Source organism: Ursus americanus, chromosome 14 (genome assembly GCF_024610735.1).
Source record: "Ursus americanus isolate L20-20 chromosome 14, mUrsAme1.1.p, whole genome shotgun sequence".
Taxonomy (NCBI): Eukaryota; Metazoa; Chordata; class Mammalia; order Carnivora; family Ursidae; genus Ursus; species Ursus americanus.
In genome coordinates this window covers 37,313,931-37,334,802 of record NC_142140.1, presented here as the reverse complement: position 1 = coordinate 37,334,802, position 20,872 = coordinate 37,313,931, and the positions used below count along the sequence as shown (strand labels likewise).

General features: G+C 57.2%; 2 protein-coding genes across 6 annotated transcripts in view; both read left to right on the top strand.

Moving 5' to 3' along the window:
• RAD54L2 (RAD54 like 2) overlaps positions 1-2,785 on the top strand; it is a 145,479-nt gene extending 142,694 nt beyond the window's left edge. For all 5 annotated transcript variants that reach the window (XM_045807238.2, XM_045807243.2, XM_045807240.2 and 2 more), the window contains one exon: positions 2,196-2,785. In XM_045807238.2, coding sequence (XP_045663194.2) covers positions 2,196-2,488 — 293 coding nt within the window. In that variant the 3' untranslated portion in view covers positions 2,489-2,785. The remainder of the gene's footprint in view (positions 1-2,195) is intronic.
• A 2,759-nt stretch (positions 2,786-5,544) lies between these two features.
• GRM2 (glutamate metabotropic receptor 2) lies at positions 5,545-16,865 on the top strand. The gene is made up of 5 exons (XM_045807247.2): positions 5,545-7,895; positions 10,320-11,157; positions 13,072-14,147; positions 15,911-16,091; positions 16,323-16,865. Exons 1-5 carry the CDS (start codon positions 7,446-7,448, stop codon positions 16,394-16,396), a joined length of 2,619 nt encoding a protein of 872 aa, XP_045663203.1. The 5' UTR covers positions 5,545-7,445; the 3' UTR covers positions 16,397-16,865.
• Positions 16,866-20,872: the final 4,007 nt, after the last annotated feature.

The following is a 20,872-nucleotide window of genomic DNA, read 5'->3' as shown; positions in this document are numbered from 1 at the left end:
GGGGGAGGGGGGCCGAGGGGTCTGCCCCCGCCCCGCCACAGGGTCTGCCCTGACACCTAGAGTAGACTCTGAGTGTGTGCCTGCCAGGTGCATACCATTTGCATGGCAATGTGTGCTGGGCGCCTGGCTGCCCAGGGCTTGGCCTGCCCCTGACTGCTTCCCCACTGGGGCCCCCACTTGGGCTAGGAGGTGAAAGGGGGTGATTAGCTGCCTTATGCCTGTTATTACATTGATGTATTATTTAGCTCCAGAGAGGTAATGAATATTTGATCTCCTTGCACTGGCTGTGGGCAGTGGAGGAGGGAGAGACTGGGGTGAAGGTGGCAGCTTCGTTCTCTGCCCCAGCAGCCCTGGAGACTTAGGTGCTGCCCTTCCTTGCCTGGCCTTTTCTTCCCTGGGACACAGGCCCAGGTGGACATAAGACCTTGGTGGGGCTGGAGGGATGCCAGTTCCCTGCCTTGGACTCATTTGCCAGAAGTGTCCACATGTCCCCACAGGGGCTGTCCTCATCTTAGCACACTGGGCGCCAGCCTGAAGGGGCATCCCTGGGCTCCATCCTCTGATCATTTGTAGCCTAGGAGCTGGGAGAGGGAGCGGTCAGCCTCCTGGCAAGCAGGCAGGTTCCCATATCCAGGTCCCAAGAGAGCCATTGGGTAGGTGGGCTGGTGGAACATGACAGTTTAATGGGGCCCGGAAGCCCCATTTCATTTGCTCCTTTCAGGCCTGCAGCCCCTGGGGCACAGATTATCCCCATTTAAGGAGCGAATAAGGGGCTGGAGTCCTGCCCTAGAGTCAGAAGGAACCACCCGTAACTCAGCGTATAGCCCAGGCTCACTCTTGGCTGCCTCTATTCTGGGAGCCATGACTAGGGCCCCAGCAAGAAGAGGGCCCTGGACCAGCAGGCTGGCACTTCCAGAACCTACCTCACCTCTGCCAGTAGGCCCAAGGGGCACCTTCTCGGGGCCAAGGGAACTGGAGGAACAGACCCCAAATCCCCCCACCCTTATTTTAGTCCCCATCTGAGGCACAGTGAAAGTTCCAGGCCAAGTCGAAATGCCAAGCAGTCCCCAGCTGCTCCTGGCTCGGGGCTGCATCACCATGGAGACAGGATCTGGGGAAGTTGGCCCACCCCTCACCTCTGGTGTTTGACAGCTGCCCCTCTTCCTCTCACACAGAAGGGAGGCAGATCAGCCTTCTCTCAATCTGGATTCCTACACAGTGGGCCTGAGCTCTTTGTCGTCCCCCCCCCCCCCCCGCCAGCTGTTGTCAGGGCCTCTGATCTGGGGAGATTATTTGAGGGGTTGCTCATGACCAGGGCAAATGAAGTGTCTGCTTGCCTGGAGAACGTGTTAGGAACAGACTGGGAGGGATCTGGATCCTCAGCCCTGTCTCAGGGCTCTCTAGCTGCCAGCAGAGTCCTCTCATGGTCCCCTTTTGCTGCTTTGTAGCCCAGAAACTGCTAGTAATGGTTGGGGATAATTAAGGGCTCCTCTGGGGTGACCCAGGCATAGGGGAAGAAAGGCCTTAAAATGCTTTATCCTAGTACCCTCCTTCCTTGCAACTGGTTTATCTGGACTTCTCCATCCCACTTCTCCCTGCCCTAGCTGCCTCCTCAAATCAGGGCTCAACGGGGGCCAGAGGCTGAGACCAGCTGCCTTCCTGGATATGGCTGTTCCTTGGGGAGCCCTGCATGGGGGAGGGGACAAGAGAGTGGGCCTCCTGGTCCATTCTCTCGTCCTCATGCCTTATGGGCCTGTCTATAGCTGGTGTTGGACAAACCTCTCTCCAAGACTGAAATGGGGTGTGGAGGAGGGGACATTACTTGAATCTCTTTGTTCTACCCTCAGCCCCTCACCTCAGGGCTGAGTAGTCCTTAATGGACTCTTGGGGGGTGGGGGGCAGCAGGCTTTGTGGGAGCGCAGGGAGTTGTGACGCTAATTCAGGGGGGAGGGAGAGGAGTGCACAGCAGGCTGCCTCCCTCCCTCCATCCCTCCCCCCTTCTCCCTTTGCCCTGTCAGTGCAGCTGTGGTCAGGGCAGAGGGCAGCTGGAATGAGCCTCCTGAGCTAGGGCCCACTTTATTATTCATGAGCACACTGTGCATGCTGGTTTCTGGGCAAGTGGTAGGGTGTCTGTCCCCTCCCTGGAGGAGGGGATGGGGGTCCTAGCTAACGTGTGCTTCGTCTTCCTGGCCCAGGAGCTGATACGACGAGTGACACAAGTTCTGTGAGCCTGGAGGTGGGTCCTGGCAGCCGGGAGACTTCAGCTGCCACACTGTCCCCTGGGGTGAGCAGCCGTGGCTGGGACGACGGTGACACCCGCAGTGAGCACAGCTATAGCGAGTCAGGCGCCAGTGGCTCATCCTTTGAGGAGCTGGACCTGGAAGGCGAGGGACCCCTGGGGGAGCCAAGGCTGAGCCCTGAGGCTGAACCCCTGGGGGCTTCCAAGTGGCCCCGGGAACCTAGTACTCCTGAGAAGGGTGAGGAGTAACCCTAGGCCCGCACCCTCCTGGGGTGCATTTGCTAAGGAACTGAGCAGACTCTCCAGCCCTCTTCCTCTTTCACCTCTCAGGCCCAGGTTGGGGCCAAGGGTCTCAGAGGGACCTGATTTCCACTGCCCCGGGCTCTAGCTAAGCCTTCTTACCGCCCTCTTGGCTCCCAGGGCCAAAGGAGCCAGGGACTGTATTCTGCACCCAGACCCCGGGGCTACTGCCCCTCTGACATGTTTTTTCAGATTCACATTGGAGCTTCCAGGACTCAGAATAAAGCAAATGATTTTCTTGTTTCACCTGGATTTGGGCTGTGCATTTGTGTGTGTGTATGTGTGTGTTTCACCTCAAGGAGCCCTATGTGCATAGGCTGGGAGTGGGCAGGGGTACCCCCAGCCTGAGGAGAGGAGGAAATGTGGCAAGGTACTCTGGGGTGAGAGGAGGAAAGGGTATTGAAGCTCTCCACTCCCGGCTTTGTGGCCCCGAGTGACAGCTGGTTCTCCATTGCAGCAGTCCCAGAGGCTCCCCCAGGCTGCTGGGAAACAGGCAGAGCAGGTCAAGGGGAGTGAGAGCCAAGCATGGGGTGCCCTTCAGGGCTCAGGAGTGGGGAGCTCACAGCCCGCCTTTGCTTCCAAGGGATGCCTTTGTGTCTGTGGCTCGAGTGTGCCTGTGTTCATGCTGGTATATGCTCAGCAGGTGAGGCTGTTCCTGCTGTGCCTGCCAGGGTCTGTGTTCCTGTGTGTGCACATGCACATGCACACGTGCCTTTGGTTGTGTGTGTGTAACCGTGGATGGGTCTGCTCATGGTGGCCCTGGCCAGCTGTGCCCAAGCGGGCAGTACGATGTGGTTGGGGCTGGGTACGGCTGTATTTGTGCAGATGACTACATGGTTATGTGCACGTGATGCTGTTAACTGTATGTGGCAGTACCATTAGGGGTGTGAGACTGGCCAGCCAGGAGCATCGCTCTGGGGGCTTTGTCCGTATACAGCTATCTGTGTGTAGCTGTGTGTCTGTGCGCAGCTGTATTGTGTGTTGTTGTGTACATGTGTGTCCACATGTAAAGCTATAGGTTAGTTCAGCTGTGTCTGTGGTTTAGCTAGCTGTGTGTAGACATGTCCACATGTATGGCTCTATGTATGTGACTGTCCGTGAATACAGCTGTGTGTCTGCATGTAAAGCTATGTGTTATTGCTGCGTCTGTATGTACAGCTGTGTGTGAGGTTGCGTATACTTCTCTGTGTGTGGCCGTGTCCGTATGTGCAGCTCTGTAAGGCTGGGCATCCGTCTTTGTGTGCACAGCTGGGAGTGGTGGCCGCATACCTGGCTGTGTAACCGCATGTCCTCGCGCTGCAGCAGGACTGTGTAGCCCACTTGCTGCGGGCCACGTAATGGGCCTCTGGGACTGGTGCTGTGTTTAGAGCCCTAGGTCTTTTGTGAGGCTATCTTAGTGAGTGGGCTGGGATTGCTGTGCGGCTCCTCTCACCTCAGCACCCTGCTGCTATCAACCCCTCTGCTCCAAGGGCCCGGCTCATCACTCACTTACCCCAGGCAGCAGTTGCTTTGAACTAGCCGGAGCTGGAAGACAGTGTATCTGTCCCTCCAGCCTTGTCCGACAACTCTGAACCCTTCCTGCTGTCACCTCACCTCCCATTAGCAGAGGAGTTTGGGTTTGTTTGGGTTTGATGTGTTTGTTTCACAGCTGTGCTTTTCCCAGCACAGTGGGGCATCGGGTTTCTGTGTCCAGGGAAAAAGCCTGTCCTTCCTTGGTGACACCCCTCCCCACCAACTGCGACACGCAGATGTAGGTGTATGTGCCAGAGGGACCTGGGCTTGGCATGTGCTCATTAGCGTGTGTCTGAGCTAGCTGTGCCTCTACTGACACCTGTGGAAGAAAGGGCACTGCCAGGGGAGCATATGTAGGGATGCTGTGCACTGTAGCACCTAGTGTGTGTGCAAGCTGTGAGGCTAACCTGGGTGCAGGTCCCCTCTCCAAACCCTTCAGCATGATTGGGTGCTGCATTTTATCCACCACCTTCTACCCAGGGGCGTCCTCCATTCTGCTGCAGGGGGGGAGAAGAGTCAAGAGCATCTTCTCAGAGTTGTCCTCCCTCTGCTTGGGCTCCAGCTCCCATTCCCTCCTACGCAGTAGCCAGTTTCAGGAGCCTCTCCTCCACCCCCTCCCCTCCCAGGTCCCCCTGCCAGCCCCAGCATGTCCCTTAGGGTTGACCCTAGTCCCTGGCCCTGCAGCACCCCCACATACCCCAGGTTATCTCTTTGCCATAAATGCCCTTTGTACATGAGGGTGGGGATTAGTGAGGTGGGTGGGGGAGGAGGTCAGGGCTGGGTGTGTGTAGGGGGGCTGGGTAGCAGCTTTAAAGGTCATCTGTAGGAAGAGGAGGCCCCATCTTCCTCTGACCACCCACCCCCATCTCTTCCTCCTAGTGACTCAGGCCCCAGCTCTCACATGGGGCCAAAGGCACATGCCCCTACCCCCAAGCCTGGCATGTGGACTGAGCTGCAGTCTGTGGATTGAGAGAATGGATGTGAGGACAGGGACAGACTTGTCGCAGCAGGCTAAGCTCTCTACCTATCTCCCACGTGCCCCCTTACCTATCTCCCTTTGGCACCTTGCAACCCTAAGGCTAGCCCCACCGCTCTCATAGATGGGACCCCACAACACTGTGCGCACCTCCTGGGGCTCAGTGACCTTCCTGGCCCTGTGTCCCGTGCCCGCTGCTCTGTGGGCTGCAGTCTGACCGCGGGGTGGAGGGGGCTGATAGGCACCCGCTTCTGCGCAGAGCGGGAGCGCCCGAGGATTCAGCACCACGCGGTGGACAGCTCCGGGACGGAAGCCCCGCGAAGAACAGGAGCCGGAGGCTCAGGGCAAGGAGCGGTGCTGGAGTCTGGAGGGAGGCGGGGGCCCGGTTGGGAGCGGGAGATCCGGAGTGGGGAGGAACGGAGGAGGGGCTGGGGGCGGGCCGGGGCCAGGGGCGGGGCGGGCCGCGATTGAAAGCGGCCGGGCGAGCGGGCGGGCGGGGAGTGCAGAGCTGCTGAGCGAGGGAGCAAGCCAGCGAGCGAGAGCTGGAACCCTGCGCCCCCGGCTCCTCTCCGTTTCTCTCCGCGCCGGAGTCGGGCACGCCAGGTAGGGTAAGCCCGTGGTGCCGCGGCCGCCGCCGACCTTAATGATCCTGACCCCATGTCCCGGAGACCCGTGGGCCCTCGAGTTCTGGGGCTCCCGGGCCGGGGCGTCCAGACAGTGCTCACCAGGAGCTCCGGGAAGCGGGAAGACAGCCCCAGGCATCCCGCCTTTCTTCCCCAGAGAACGCACGCCCTGCATCACGCTCCTTCGTTCCTCCTCTCCTTCCATCCTTTGGTCTGTCTTTCTGTCTGTGCCCCTGTCTTTGTGTCAGCCTCTAGGGCTCAATCACTCCCTGTCCAAATTTCGTGGCCCAGATCCCCTGGCTGCCCCCCTCTGGGGTTCCGTCTCCCTTCAGGGTATTGTCCCTGTCTGGATTTTGGTCCTGGCTGCCCCTGTGGGAGGCTTGTGGTCTTGACCAGTTTGGGCCTCAGCCCCCATCTGGGTCCCTTCCCCATCGGTCCTGGTCTTCATGCTTGCCTCTCTCTCCTGGTTGCCTGGTTGAGCTGCTGCTTTCTGGGTACCCACAGGATCCCAGTCTCCCTGCCCTGGCACCAGGGGGAGATTAACCCTGAGGAGCTGAGGGGCAAAGTGAAGAATCCCAGTCTCTGTGGCGAGGACATGGGGTCCTGTCCTTCTTCAGCCTCAGTTTCCTTCTCCTAGCCTTCCCAAGCCTGCATGATTGTGAGAGCCTGTGTGAGGTGGGCATCTGGGAGGGTAGCTGGGGTACAAGTGAAGCGCAGAGTGGAAGAGGGAAGGAGGAGTCCCCAAGGGCCAGGGCCAGGGTGGACAGGATGGGGAGAGGATGCGGATAGAGATGCATTAGAGATGGTGACTTTCTCTGCTTGGATCTGAGCTGAAGAAAAAACAGGGGCATTAAGTCTCCAAAAGCATTCTATGCAGAGCTAAGGTGTCCAAAAGTCTCACCTTGAGCACTGTTTTGAGATTCTGACCAGATGAACTACCCCTGACCCTGGACACACGTATGCTCACATCTACTTTCCCTACTGACTTAAGACCTGTGGCCACTTCAGTGTCCCTCCCTGGGGCCAACCTCTCCACCTTGCTGTCAAATTCCCAGGGCCTAGAGTGTCTATTACTTCCTAAGTCAGGGGGCTCTGGGATGGATTTTTAAGAATTGGGAGCTAGGACCCCTGGGGGTGCTCACCTGGGCTCCAGTCTCTCTAGGAGTTGGAAACTACCCTTTGGAGACCTTTCCTTCCCTCTTCCCTGGTGGGTTTCAGCCACAGTGGCCTATCTCTGGAAATGCAAGGCTCAGGATAGGGACTAGACCCCCAAGTTTATACTCTAACCCGACCCCTGCTGCAAAGGCATTGACTTTGGGGTCCTGGGAAGTTTGCGCAAGGTCTTGGACACTCTGATTCACAGCAGGATTGGTGTTGGCTCGGTCTCCTGACTTCTGTCTGGTCCTCTACTCTCTGCCTCCCTCCCTCTCTGCTAAGTATGCAATGGGCACAGAGCTCATCTACAGACCCAGATCAGGGCAAAGCTGAGAAACACGCCAAGGGGTGTCTGGGAGTTTCTCAGCCTGGTTTGTGATACTACCTCTCCCTGGCTCCCTAGAAAAGTCCCATGGAAGAGAATTGGGGAAGGCAGAGTCAGAAGGGGTAGCCACTCTCGGGTTCCACTTCTCCCTGTTTGTCTGTCTGTCTCTTTCTCTGCAGGAGCTGGGCCCCTTCTTATCTCTCTTCCTGCCTGTCCTTTCCTGGTCCCTGTTTCCTCCTTTCTTTGCCTTTGCTGCTTCTACCCTCATCCCCTGGAGGCCCAGGCCTGCTGGACCCATCCATCCCCTTTGGGACTATGGGATCACTGCTTGGGCTCCTGGCACTGCTGCTGCTATGGGGTGCTGTGGCTGAGGGCCCCTCCAAGAAGGTGCTGACCCTGGAGGGGGACCTGGTCCTGGGTGGGCTGTTCCCAGTACACCAGAAGGGTGGCCCAGCAGAGGAGTGTGGGCCTGTCAATGAGCATCGAGGCATCCAGCGCCTGGAGGCCATGCTTTTTGCACTGGACCGCATCAACCGTGACCCACGCCTGCTGCCGGGTGTGCGCCTGGGCGCGCACATACTGGACAGCTGCTCCAAGGACACACATGCCCTGGAGCAGGCACTCGACTTCGTGCGTGCCTCGCTTAGCCGTGGTGCCGATGGCTCACGCCACATCTGCCCCGACGGCTCTTACGCCACCCACGGTGATGCTCCCACTGCCATCACTGGTGTCATTGGCGGCTCCTACAGCGATGTCTCCATCCAGGTATGTGGGGGCTGCCCAACTGGGGGCTGGGGAGGGAGTCTGGAGCGGGGCCCAGAATTCCCTCTGAACAGGGCCTCCAGGCTGCCACGCATTGGAAAAGGGGCTAGGAGCTTCCTTTAAGTAGCTTTTTGTGGAATACTAAGAAAGTGCCCCTGTCACATAATGGGGGTTAATTTTTAGAGATTGTGTAAGGAAAACATCGCGCTTCCATCCCATACACACACACACACACACACACACACACACACACACACACACACACACACACCTGAGGTTAAACAGCCCTGAGAAGCTTAGTAGCCAGGCCTCTTGATTCAGAACTCCAGGTTTGAACCCTGGCTCCCCATGTACTATGTGACTCTGAGCGTTATTTCTCCCTTCTGTGCCTCCGTTTCCTCCTTGTAAAATAACAGAACTCAACACTTGCCACTCTTAGGGTTGTGGTGGAAATTTAATGAGATATAACATGCAAAGCATGTATTGGGGCCATGCTCAATATTAGCTGCTATTAGTACCCCATTTTGTATATTGGGAAACTGAGGCTTGAAGAGAGGCAGGTGCTGGCGCAGCGGAGACATTCCCCTAGGGCCCTCGGCCAAGGGCCTCCAGCTCTGTCAGATCATCTCTCCATGGGCTGTAAAGGGGTGGAAGGTAGAAGCCAGGAGCAGCCCAGAGAAGAGAAACTGGAGTGGGGACCCCAGAGGAAGAGAAGCAGAATGTGTGTGGCAGGGGGAGGGTCCCCTAGGTCTTCAGGGGGTACAGGATTTGAAGGGGTGGCAAGGTGAGGGAACAAGGCCCTCCTGCTTTCTCACAAGAGGTAAGCAGAGGGTTCTGGCCCAGCTGATATCCCTGGGCATGCCTGGCTGCTTTAGCCCAGGAGGGATCCTCCCCCTCCCAGACTGGGTCCCACCTCTTGCCTGGACCCTTACCTGTCTGGTGCCCAGAAGAGGCTGCCAGATGAGGCCAGAACTGGGATCGGGGTCGGGATTTGCAAGGAGGGCCTTGGCTGGAGCTTTAACTTCTTTTAGGAGGCCAGCTGAGGGCACTGCAATCAAAGGCAGGGCCAGGACCCCTGACCTGGCATGCTTATTCGGGAGAAATGAAGCATGAGTCTGAACCATGGAGGCCGCTTCTGGCCTGGGATCAAGGAGGCCTGCTCCTGCAGGCGGTGAATTAGTGGTTCAGTTAGTCCCAGCTACTGGACGTGGCCGATAGCAGCTTAGACAGGTGTGGCTGTGCCAGCACCTACCTCTGCCACCTCCCACCCGCTGAGGTCTTCAGGGGCCTCTGGGGTGCCTTCCTAGCACCCACCCTCTCCACAGTTCTCTTCAGGGCTCCATGCATTCATCTCCAGGAGCCCAGTTACCTTCCTCCCACCTCAAGCTGTCTGCCTCCTGTAGCAAGGCCCACACTTCAACGTCGGTCTGCTTTTTTCCTTGTCTGAGTCAAAACAAGGCCCAGCCCTTCATCCTTAGGCTGCACCTGCCTGTTCATCATTCCTCCTCATTCCTGCCCTTTCTCTCCTGCTCCAATCCCTCTTGTCTTCCATACGCCAGGCGCTGTGGCCTCACAGGTATTCTCATTGTTATCTACCTTGTCAGGCAGGAACGAGAAACCGAGGCTCAGGGAGGTTTGCTAACTTGTCCAGGGACACAAAGGCAGAAAATACAAGAGGAGAGGGTGTTGAGACTGTCAGAATAAGAGCCTGTGACCCAGGTGCAAAGACAGGACCAGCTCTCTCCTGTGGAAACTGGGCTTTGTCCTGCTCTCACCTACCCATCCCACCAGGGCCTTGTCTGGACCCCACTCTTGGGGGCAGGACCCAGGCGGTCAGTGGTAAGCAGGAAGCCTTGTTTATTTCAAGGTCAGCCATCCAATGGAGACCAACTCTCCGGCTCTCAGGGCCATAAGGCCCTCAGATCTGGGTCGTCTTTCCTAGGGAAGCCTTTTCCATCTTTCTCCATCATTCCATCAGGATGGGCTCTGGGGAAGGGATACCTGCTCCAAATAGGTAGAGAGCCTAAGAGCCCTGAGCATCCCAGATGCCAGCTAGTGCCCCCACCCCCTGCCCTGTGCAGCCAAGTGCCAACCTCTTCCCGGTCCAGGATTTGGGCCTTCTCTTGCCTCCCTACTTTTGCTTCTGCTATGCATCTGAAGGGGGACAACAGAGGGGTTCTGGTGAGGCTCAGGAGCCTGGTGCCTCAGCCCTAGGTCCTCTCTCTCCCAGCTCTTGGGAAGGGGTGCAAAACTCCCTGCCCCCAGAGGGAAGACACATCAAGACAAGATAGAGGTCTTTGGGGTGAGAGAGACCTCAAGGCTGACTACACTGACACTTGATCCCAAGGCCGAGTAGCCATGAAGAACACGTCTGTCTTTCAAGTTCGACCTGATCGCTGATCTTTGCTGGCTCTACCCCTCCCCCAGGTGGCCAACCTCCTGCGGCTGTTTCAGATCCCACAGATCAGCTATGCCTCCACCAGCGCCAAGCTGAGCGACAAATCCCGCTATGACTACTTTGCCCGTACAGTGCCCCCCGACTTCTTCCAAGCCAAGGCCATGGCTGAGATCCTCCGCTTCTTCAACTGGACTTATGTGTCCACTGTGGCATCCGAGGGCGACTACGGCGAGACAGGCATCGAAGCATTTGAGCTCGAGGCCCGCGCCCGCAACATCTGCGTGGCCACCTCGGAGAAGGTGGGCCGTGCCATGAGCAGGGCGGCTTTTGAGGGTGTGGTGCGAGCCCTGCTGCAGAAGCCCAGCGCCCGGGTGGCTGTCCTGTTCACCCGTTCTGAAGACGCTCGCGAGCTCCTCGCCGCCAGCCAGCGCCTCAACGCCAGCTTCACCTGGGTGGCCAGCGATGGCTGGGGGGCCCTGGAGAGCGTGGTGGCAGGCAGCGAGGGGGCTGCGGAGGGCGCCATCACTATCGAACTGGCCTCCTATCCCATCAGCGACTTTGCCTCCTACTTCCGGAACCTGGACCCCTGGAACAACAGCCGGAACCCCTGGTTTCGCGAGTTCTGGGAGCAGAGGTTCCGCTGCAGCTTCCGGCGGCGAGATTGCGCAGCCCACTCGCTTAGGGCCGTGCCTTTCGAGCAGGAGTCCAAGATCATGTTTGTGGTCAATGCGGTGTACGCCATGGCCCATGCGCTGCACAACATGCACCGAGCCCTCTGCCCCAACACCACCCAGCTCTGCGACGCAATGCGGCCCGTCAATGGGCGCCGGCTCTACAAGGACTTCGTGCTCAACGTCAAGTTTGACGGTAATGGGGCTGGCCCGTGGCCACCAGGCGGTGGGCCTGTGGAGAGCGAGAGGGAGCGGGCCTCCAGGTTCCCCATTCCTTGGCTAAGAGAATGTAGTCTACAGCAAGAAAGGGAGACCCGCGGGGGCTGGCAAAGCCAGGACGAGGATGGCTAGACAGGGGCCACTCCCCCTGGAGCGGGGGCTGGGGTTCCTCTTTCCAGCCTGGTTCTGCACTTTGAGGGTCTCTAGTTCCTGCTTGGGCTTTGCGCTCTCTCTCTCCTGCCTCTCTATCGTGCAGGCAGCAGGGACTGGGGGGCCTCAAGCTCATTCTCAGGCAGCAGAACAGGATAAGGGTGGGTTGAGAGTGAGCACCAGGGGACACTCCCTTTTCTGGGAAAATACTATTCCTAGACCTGATTTTTTATTCAAGGTGGCCAGTCTCTTCATACCCAAATTTGTTTTTATAGACATTTGTTTATTAATATTTTATTTATTTAATTGAGAGAGAGAGCGTGCACGTGCGCACAAGCGGTGGGGAGGGGCAGAGGGAGAAGCAGGCTCCCTGCTGAGCAGGGAGCCATGATCCCAGGACCCCAGGACCATGACCTGAGCCGGAGGCAGACGCTCAACCGATCTAGCCATCCAGGTTGCTCTATAGATTTTTTAAAAATATTTATTTATTTATTTATTTATTTATTTATTTATTTATTTTAGAGAGAGTGCACGTGAGTGGGGGCAGAGAGAGAGGGAGAGAAGCAGACTCCCGCTGAGGGTGGAATCCGATGCAGGGCTGGATCTCATGACCCTGAGGTCATGACCTGAGCCAAGATCAAGAGTCAGACGCTTAACTGACTGAGCCACCCCAGTGCCCCTGTACCAAAATTTATTTTGCTCAGTGTTCCAGCTTTATGAATAACGAATGCCTCAGAATCATCCCTGTGCTGCAGGCAGCATCACTGTAGGAGCAGTGGGAGGGGGCCAGGGCCTCCAGGGCCTTGTGGCCCAGGGCTAAGACGGATAATAATTCCAATGAGGTTGACATTCAGAGTTGTGGGAAAATTGGGGGAGGGGTTAGGATTGGATCCAGGGGCACCAGGTCGCTGTTAGAGCAAGGACCCATTCAGCCCGCTGGGCTGGGTGGGATTTATGGGAGGGCTCGAGTTGGATGCTGAGGACTTCGAGGCTGGCTGGAAGGAGCAGGGGCTGTGGGGGCCCTGCAAGGGGCTCCAGGCTGCACCATTCACCATAGGGCCTTAAGCACATCATCTGCTAACGTGAACCCCAACTCCTCACTGGGACCTGGGATGACAAGGGGTCCTGCTTCCTCCTGAGCCTACCTGGGAGATGTGAGGTTCCCGGGCAAGGGGAGAGGGGAGTAAAGTGTCTCGTGAGCTGCCTATGAGCACATCCTGGTGGACGTCACTGGTTACAAGTGATCACTGAGGTTGGGGTTCAGCTAGCCTTGCGATCAGTATTGGGACTGGAGGGGCTGGCTTATCATTGAGAGGATTAAGTGGGACTAGGACCTGAGGCCAAGGTCAGCTGTGAAGGAGTCCATGTTAAGTCTGGGGAGAGGGCTGTGGTGTGTGATAAGGTTGGGGTCTGGGGTCTGGATTGGAAGGTATTGGAGTCTAGCTGTAAGGTTAGGTTTTGGGGAGTCAGGGTTGGGGGTTGGTGTGGGCATGACGTTTGTGGAGATGCCTGGGCTTTGAGGCTGGGGTTCTATTTGGGGTTTAGAGTTGAGATTTGTCATAGCCTCGCATTTAGAAAAATGGCTGGTGGTGGTGGGGGGAGGCCAGCTTTAGTGTTGGGGTGAGGCATGGGAGAACGAGGAGTGGCCTCAGGGCTGGGGTTTGGGTTCCATGTAGGGTGCAAGTTGAGGTCACATCAAGATTAGCCACCAATCCCACCCTCTCTTCCCCCCCGACCCCAGCCCCCTTCCGCCCGGCGGACACACACAGTGAGGTGCGCTTTGACCGCTTCGGGGATGGCATTGGACGCTACAACATCTTCACCTACCTGCGGGCCAGCAGCGGGCGCTATCGCTACCAGAAGGTGGGCTACTGGGCGGAAGGCCTGACCCTGGACACCAGCCTCATCCCGTGGGCCTCGCCCGCGGCCGGCCCCCTGCCCGCCTCTCGCTGCAGCGAGCCCTGTCTCCAGAATGAGGTGAAGAGCGTGCAGCCCGGAGAGGTCTGCTGCTGGCTCTGTATCCCCTGCCAGCCCTACGAGTACCGGCTGGATGAGTTCACCTGCGCTGACTGTGGCCTGGGCTACTGGCCCAACGCCAGCCTGACCGGCTGCTTCGAGCTGCCCCAGGAGTACATCCGCTGGGGCGATGCCTGGGCCGTGGGGCCCGTCACCATCGCCTGCCTGGGTGCCCTGGCCACCCTCTTCGTGCTGGGTGTCTTTGTGCGGCACAATGCCACGCCAGTGGTCAAGGCCTCGGGCCGGGAGCTCTGCTACATCCTGCTGGGCGGCGTCTTCCTCTGCTACTGCATGACCTTCATCTTCATTGCGAAGCCCTCCACGGCGGTGTGTACCTTACGGCGCCTCGGTTTGGGTACCGCCTTCTCTGTCTGCTACTCAGCCCTGCTCACCAAGACCAACCGCATTGCACGCATCTTCGGGGGGGCCCGGGAAGGAGCCCAACGGCCACGCTTCATCAGCCCTGCCTCGCAGGTGGCCATCTGCCTGGCGCTCATCTCAGGCCAGCTGCTCATTGTGGCCGCCTGGCTGGTGGTGGAGGCACCAGGCACGGGCAAGGAGACAGCCCCGGAGCGGCGGGAGGTGGTGACATTGCGCTGTAACCATCGAGACGCCAGCATGCTGGGCTCACTGGCCTACAACGTGCTCCTCATTGCGCTCTGCACGCTCTATGCCTTCAAGACCCGCAAGTGCCCCGAGAACTTCAACGAGGCCAAATTCATAGGCTTTACCATGTACACCACTTGCATCATCTGGCTGGCCTTCCTGCCCATCTTCTACGTCACCTCCAGCGATTACCGGGTGAGCTCCCTGCGACAGAGTGGCAGCAGGAGGTGGGGGCGGACGCTGGACCTTCTGCTTCCCAGAGTCTTGTTTACTCTGCTGATAACTCTGAGGCGCCAAGAGGCTGAATGCTCATCCAGGGGCACACAGCTTGCAGTGACCCCGTTGGGACTGGACCCCAGGGGGAGGTGGGAAGGCTGAGTGGGGCCTTAGGCAATGGCCAAGGAGATGGAGGAGTTAGAGCTGAGATTTCAGGACTCACATGCCCCCTCTAAGCTCGAGGAAATGCATGTGCCGAAATATGTCCGAATGAGCTGCCCTGCTCCCCGGAGGGGTTGGCTGCAAAAGGGGAGACCTGGTCTAGTGGGTGGGTGATCAGGGCATCAACTAAAGAGCTAAGTCAGGAAATGTTGCTGACTTGTTTAGGTTGACGAAAGGTCCCAGTAAGAGCACAAAAGAGGGAGGTGTGTGTGTGTGTGTGTGTGTGTGTGTGTGTGTGTGTGTAGAGAGAATCATGGAGGGCTTCTTGGAAGAGGAGCCCTTGCACTGGGCTCTGCAAGACAGGCAGGTTTGAATAGGTTGGGTGGAGAAGATAGTGGAAGGCAGCCAATATAGAGTTTGACTGGAGCACAGGGTGTGCACTGACCTCCCTCGTTGAGGAGGGGAGGCACAGATGGTGGAAGGTAGGCAGAGGTGAGGGTGGAAAGCAAGAATGGGAACGGCAGGGCCGTCAGGCCATGCAGCCCGGGAGGGCGCAATGCTCTGATGCCCCTCGGAGCCGAGCAGTGTGGCATGGCGTCCCCTGGAGCGGGGCAGGCAGAGAGGGTGAAGCACAGAGCAGCAGATCTGGGATCTAGGGTTGAGGAAGGTGAAAGCAGGAGGAAACTGTACCCCAGTTTCCTAGCAAAGATCCAGCTGGCCTGAGTGTCTCGGTAGGTCTCCTCAGCTTCAAGGGGGCAATGGCTGCTTCAGATGGGGTGGTCAGGGAAGGCCTCTTTGAGGAGGTGACAGATGAGCTGAGCTCTGAACAATAAGAGGATCATTTTGGTGAGTCCTCACGACGCTGGAGTAAACTCCATGGCTCTCCCCATTTTACAGACGAAGAAACGGAGACTCAGGGAGGTTCAATCCCTTGCCTAAGGTCACTCAGCTTGGGAGTGTAGAGCAGGGTCTGAACTGACAATCTTAACAATTAAAGGAGCAGGAAAATCGAGACAAGAGCCCCTGCAAAGGCCCCTTCCCCCAGGACAGAGGTATGGTGGGCAGTGCTGGGGGCCAGGGCGGCTGGGCTTGGCTGCTGTTGCACCTGCTGGGCCACCTGCCTGGTTGGTGGAGGCCAGCGCTGGGGAGGGAATCTGCTCTGACTCAGCCTGCATTTGCATATGATTTGCATTTGCATGCCAATCCTAGGTGGTTAAGGACTAACCTGGACACGCACACGGTTCCCATACATGCACATACGTACACACTCATGCACACACACATTCCTGCACACATATGCATGCAGATACACACACACACACACCAGCACACACACCCCGATGCACACAGACACCCCCGCACCCCTGCATGTTCACCCCCTCAGCTGGAATTTTCATCTCCCTGGGAAGGTGGTCCACGGGCTGACGCTGGGACTGTGCCCACCTTCCTAGAAATCCTTTGGGGCTTGGCAAAAGGACCAAGGCCCGGTGTTGGGTGCTCACCATATCCCCCCCTCCCCACCCCCACAGCCTGGGCAGGGGTCCTGGGGCCAGACTCATCCTTGACTTCACCCATCCCAGGTACAGACCACCACCATGTGCGTGTCAGTCAGCCTCAGCGGCTCTGTGGTGCTCGGCTGTCTCTTTGCGCCCAAGCTGCACATCATCCTTTTCCAGCCACAGAAGAACGTGGTTAGCCACCGTGCGCCCACCAGCCGCTTCAGCAGTGCCGCCACCAGGGCCAGCTCCAGCCTCGGCCAAGGTCAGCGTGCACCCTAAGCAGCCCTCCCTCTGCCTCAGCTCCTCCGCATGGGGGCCACTCCTTGGGTTGCTGGGATTCTTTGGCTGGAGGTGGAGTGCTCCTTAGAGGAGGCTGGAGAGGGGAGGGAGGGGTGAAGGGGGAGGAAGCCTCCTCCACACTCTTGTCTCCTCTGCTGCCCGCTCTTGGGGAAGGACCTCGGGGTGGGCCCCAATCTCTGGCTTCCCTTCCTAGGTTCTGGCTCCCAGTTTGTCCCCACTGTTTGCAACGGCCGTGAGGTGGTAGATTCGACAACATCGTCGCTTTGAGGACCCCACGTCCCCGCCCAGACACAGCTGCTCCCTGGGACCTGGTGCAGACCCGCATCCAGGGCCAGGGGACGTGAGCTGGAGCACCGCAGTAACGCCAACCCCATGCCCGCCCCCAAAGCCACTCGCCACTGACTCCAGCCCTTCAGAGTCAGAAGTCAGGGTCCTTGACCCAGGAGCCTCTGCGACAGCCACCAGCTGTCCTTGCAGCGTGTCCCCTCCTTGCTAGGCCCAGGACTCGGAAGGGAGCAAGCCAGGGTAGACACGGCCCTGGAATGGGATGGCTGAGGACTGCTGGCCCCAGTTCCCAATCAGCAAAGGTGCTTCCAGCCCCGCCCCTCCCTCCTTCTAGGGCCTTTTTAATTTTTTACATACGTTATTCTGGGATGGGGAGGGGGGGTTCTTGTGGGGGCCATCCCTCCCCCTGCATAGTAGTTTGTCCTGTGGTTTATTTTGTACTATCTGTAAATAAAGTGTCTTTATTTAAAAAAAAAATCACTCACGGCCTTTGATCCAGGGAGACCCCTCGTGCCCTCCAGAGCCTCCCGACCTCCCTTTCGATGGTATTTGTTGACTCTGCCCTATGCCAGATGCTAGGATCTGGCGGCCAGCAGGACAGACCCAGCCCTGCGTGATGGGGAGACAGAAAATGGAAAAGCCATCCTCTGAAAAGGAGCCACTGCAGAGTGGCCAAGGAACCAGTGGGGCGAGGGCAGGGGGGCTTCAGTGGACACAGGAGCATCTGACAGTGCAAGGGAAGACGTGGATGGTGTGGGCGGTGGGCCAGCAGGGGCAGCCGCCTGTGACCGGTAACTGTGGGCCGTTCCACACTGGCCCGCCTGGCATTTGCAGGAGCCGCTGGTTAGCACAGAGCAGGCTGAGTGTCGGTATGGAGGGAACAAAGAGGAGACACGGAGCTGAACATCACCTGTTCGTGTAGTGCATACAGAGCTGGAAAGAGCTCCTGAGGAGGGAGGAGTGGAGGCAAGAAGAACAGAGGCTGGGCAGTTGGAGAGGCCGTCTGCTGTCGGACTCTGGGAGAGGTGGGAGAAGGGGCCTTTCTCCGGTCTTGGAGGAGCTCTCACCCTAGGGCCGGGTTGTGGAGCCCAGAGCCCTCGGGCACCCCCCCATTTGCAGTCTGGGGCTCACCAGCAGAGGGCGCAGCGGCACAGACTCAGCCCCGGTGCTCAGCCAGGCAACCACTGCCCTCCTGTGGCCTAGGGGGCAGTGGGTACAGAACCCCAGCGGGAGCAGAACCTGGCAGCTTCTGGGGAACCCCCACACGGCGGCATCGCGGAGGGACAAGGTCCCGTGTTGGGAGATGGGCAGGCCAGGGACATTGGTTATTTTGAAGTGAACTCATTTGCATTTACAGGCCAGCAAGTCTGTGGAAATTTGGGTTAACGATTTTAAAAATGTAAACAGAAAACTGAAAAAGAAAATGGTAGGAATGGCATCTCCTCTCCAGCAGACCCTGAAGTGTAGGGGTGCCACATAACATCCAGAGTGCCTGGCTAAATTCGAATGGCATATAAACAACAAATGATTTTTTAGTGTAAGTATGCCTCGTGCTCTATTTGGGACATACTTCTAAACATTTTTATGATTTATCTGGCATTCAGATTTAACAGGGCATCCTGTATTTTCATTTGCTAATTTTGGCAAGCCTATTGGAGTGTCTCTTTTCCAGATTTCTGGTCTGGCATGACCCAGGCCTCGGGGAGCCCTCCGTGGCTGAGCACCGGGGCAGTGTCCCATGGGACCTGCGGTGCTGGTCCCTGCTTCCAGGGTGGCCTTTTCTGGGTCTTCCTGCCAAACCAAGCCTAGGAAACATTTGCCCATCTTCCCAGCCGCTGGACAGGCCAAGATGGGCTCAGATACTTTTGCACCAGGAAAGCAGCCTTCCTTTCCAAGGCTTCAGCTATTTACCTTAAAATGTAATAATAACAACAACAACAACAATAATAATTAGTTTTTTAAAGGTAGTAATTAACATGGTTCATGGCTAAAGAAGTACAAGAGATGTTCAGTGAAGAATCTCTTTCTATCCCTTTCACCCATCACCTGGGGGCAGGAGGTGGACAAGAGTTCCTGAGGGCCAGACCTGATGTCTGTCCACCACACCCCTTTCCCTCCACCACCACCCGTGCCTTGCCCTGCCCACGCCCACAACGTTATGGGCCGAGAATCTCCAGGTCTTCACTCCTCAACTCTCAGTCTTTAGTACACGTTACTCAGACCAGGTCCTTCCAGCTGCCCCCGCCCATGGTCCTCCTCCCGGTCCTGACTGGCCTGGGTTTATGTCTCTGCTCTCCTCCTCAGTACCACCTCCATGTCCCACGAAGCCCAGACACCTCTGTCCCTGCTGGGTTGGCCCTGCTAATGTGAGACTTGGGAGTCCTCCAAGGAGAGCTCGACCCTTCTGGGGCCTGACAACAGAGATGCCAAACATTTGGGGTTCTCTCCGCCCAGACGGAGCCACGCATCATGGTGAATTGACTGTCCTTGAGCGTAACCAGGAGACTGCTTTGCTCAGGCAGCCGAGTTTGCTGTGGGGCATTGTGGTCTCTCCCGTGGCTTTGCTCACAGCCCCTCCCTGCCCGTCTGCCACCCCTTCACCTGTCCCTTGTGCTGGTCCTGGGCAAGCTACAAGTAGCCTGTCTGGGTGGGCCTGGCTCTCTCTCTCTCACCCAGGAGGCCCTGTAGATTGGGTGACTCCACTCTGTTCACTGCTCCCCTGGTCCTGGCACAGAGTAGGGGAGAGTGAGCCCTTTCCAGAGGAGCCCCTTGAGATGGGACATTGAAATCTAAGAAGTTGGTGATGTATTGAGCAAAGGTGTTGGAGACAAAAGAATAGAGCTGAGGGGATGATGTGGAGGCTGGGGGCGGGGGGGAGATTCAAGCTCTCCCACATCCCCAGATCCGGTGGGGAAACTTGACCCAGAGTTACATTCCTGCCAGAGTTCTCTCTCCATTCCTCCCACCCCACACCCGCCTCCTCTCCTGGTGCTGGGGGTCATGAGAGGTAAAGGGGAAATGAGGGGTCACTGAGGGTCTCAAAAAAACCTTCTGAAAATGTCCCCATCCCAACCTCCCGCAGAAAAGGAAAGATGCCTGGCCTCCCTACCCCCAGGGGTCCAGCAGGCCATTTAGTGCTAAAGATGGGTGTCCTCAGTCTGGGAGAGAGGAGCTAGATCTGGGGAAAGCAGAGGAAGGAGAAAGGTGGGGTGGTCAAAGGGAGGTGAAAAGTTGGGTGGGTGCAAAGGGAGGGGGGGGAATGGAGGAGGTGGGGGAGGGGAGCCGGTGGCAACTGGAGAAGAAAGTAAACCAGAAGCTTTGAACCCCCAGGGCTCTCGCCAAGAAGTCAGGTTTATTTGCTTGTTTGTTTGTTTAAGAAAAATCACTTTATTCTTTTGTTGAAAAATACATGCTCCCTATAAACAGTTTAAGCATTGCAGAAAAGTTAAAAAAAAAAAAAAGTATTAGCTCCAGTTGCATCATTCAAATATAACCATCATTAGCATTTCTGGTACCGCATCCCAGACATATTTCCATGCATTTTTACAGAGAGGAGGAGGGATAGAAATACTTTCATAAAAATGGGATCATGCCATATGTCTATTTTTTTAGTGAAGATTTAATTTTACTTGATTCTAATTGAAGAAAATGAATCTGAAGTAAAACTGAAGGAATTCTTGAACTTCACAGACATTTCTTCATCACACAAGATATTTTCCCCCTGGAAGGATCCCCCTGAGCTGAAGAGAGAGCGTGACATTTAGAGGTACACATTCTGGTAGTCTCAGGGAATCTGAGGAGAGTTTGACCCCGTCGTCGACCTTGCCCCACGAAGGAGAGGAGGGTGGGCCCTTCCCCACGCACACCGCGCCTGTCCAGGGGGCCGGTCGTCTACACGGCCACGAGGCACTGTGGCGCGGAGGCAGACGCCCCCAGGGGCCCCTGGCTAGCGTGTATTTGTGGTTCAGCCTCGCCACACCTGGCCCTCACCGGTCAGCACTCAGGCGGTTCTCATCCCTCAGGGGTGGCGACGGGAGAGGCCGCGCCTGGGCGTCTGAGGGCCCTGGGGTGCATCCTTTCTCCAGGCAAAATAAACCGGGGGCAGCCTCTTGGTCACAACATCGGAAACTCATTCTGGCGGCCTTCCAGCAGCATGATGTTTTTATTAGCCACATTTTCACTGTAGACCATATGGACGGATTCCTTGGGGAGAAACCGAGAACACTGGCATTAGCTACACTGTCCAGTCTGGTCACGTCCAAATTCCGTTTGGTAAGAGCACGCACTTACCTATTCCGCGTTCATTCTTTGTCCAGTGTATCCACAGGTCAGTGCCTGTCCTCTGACTTCAGCCTCCGCATTCCGGAGATCCAACTTCTGACTTACTTTTAATTGTTGGAATTTCGTTAAGCAGTTTTTCTTTTTCATGGAAAGCTCATGCCCCCCGTATTCTGAGTT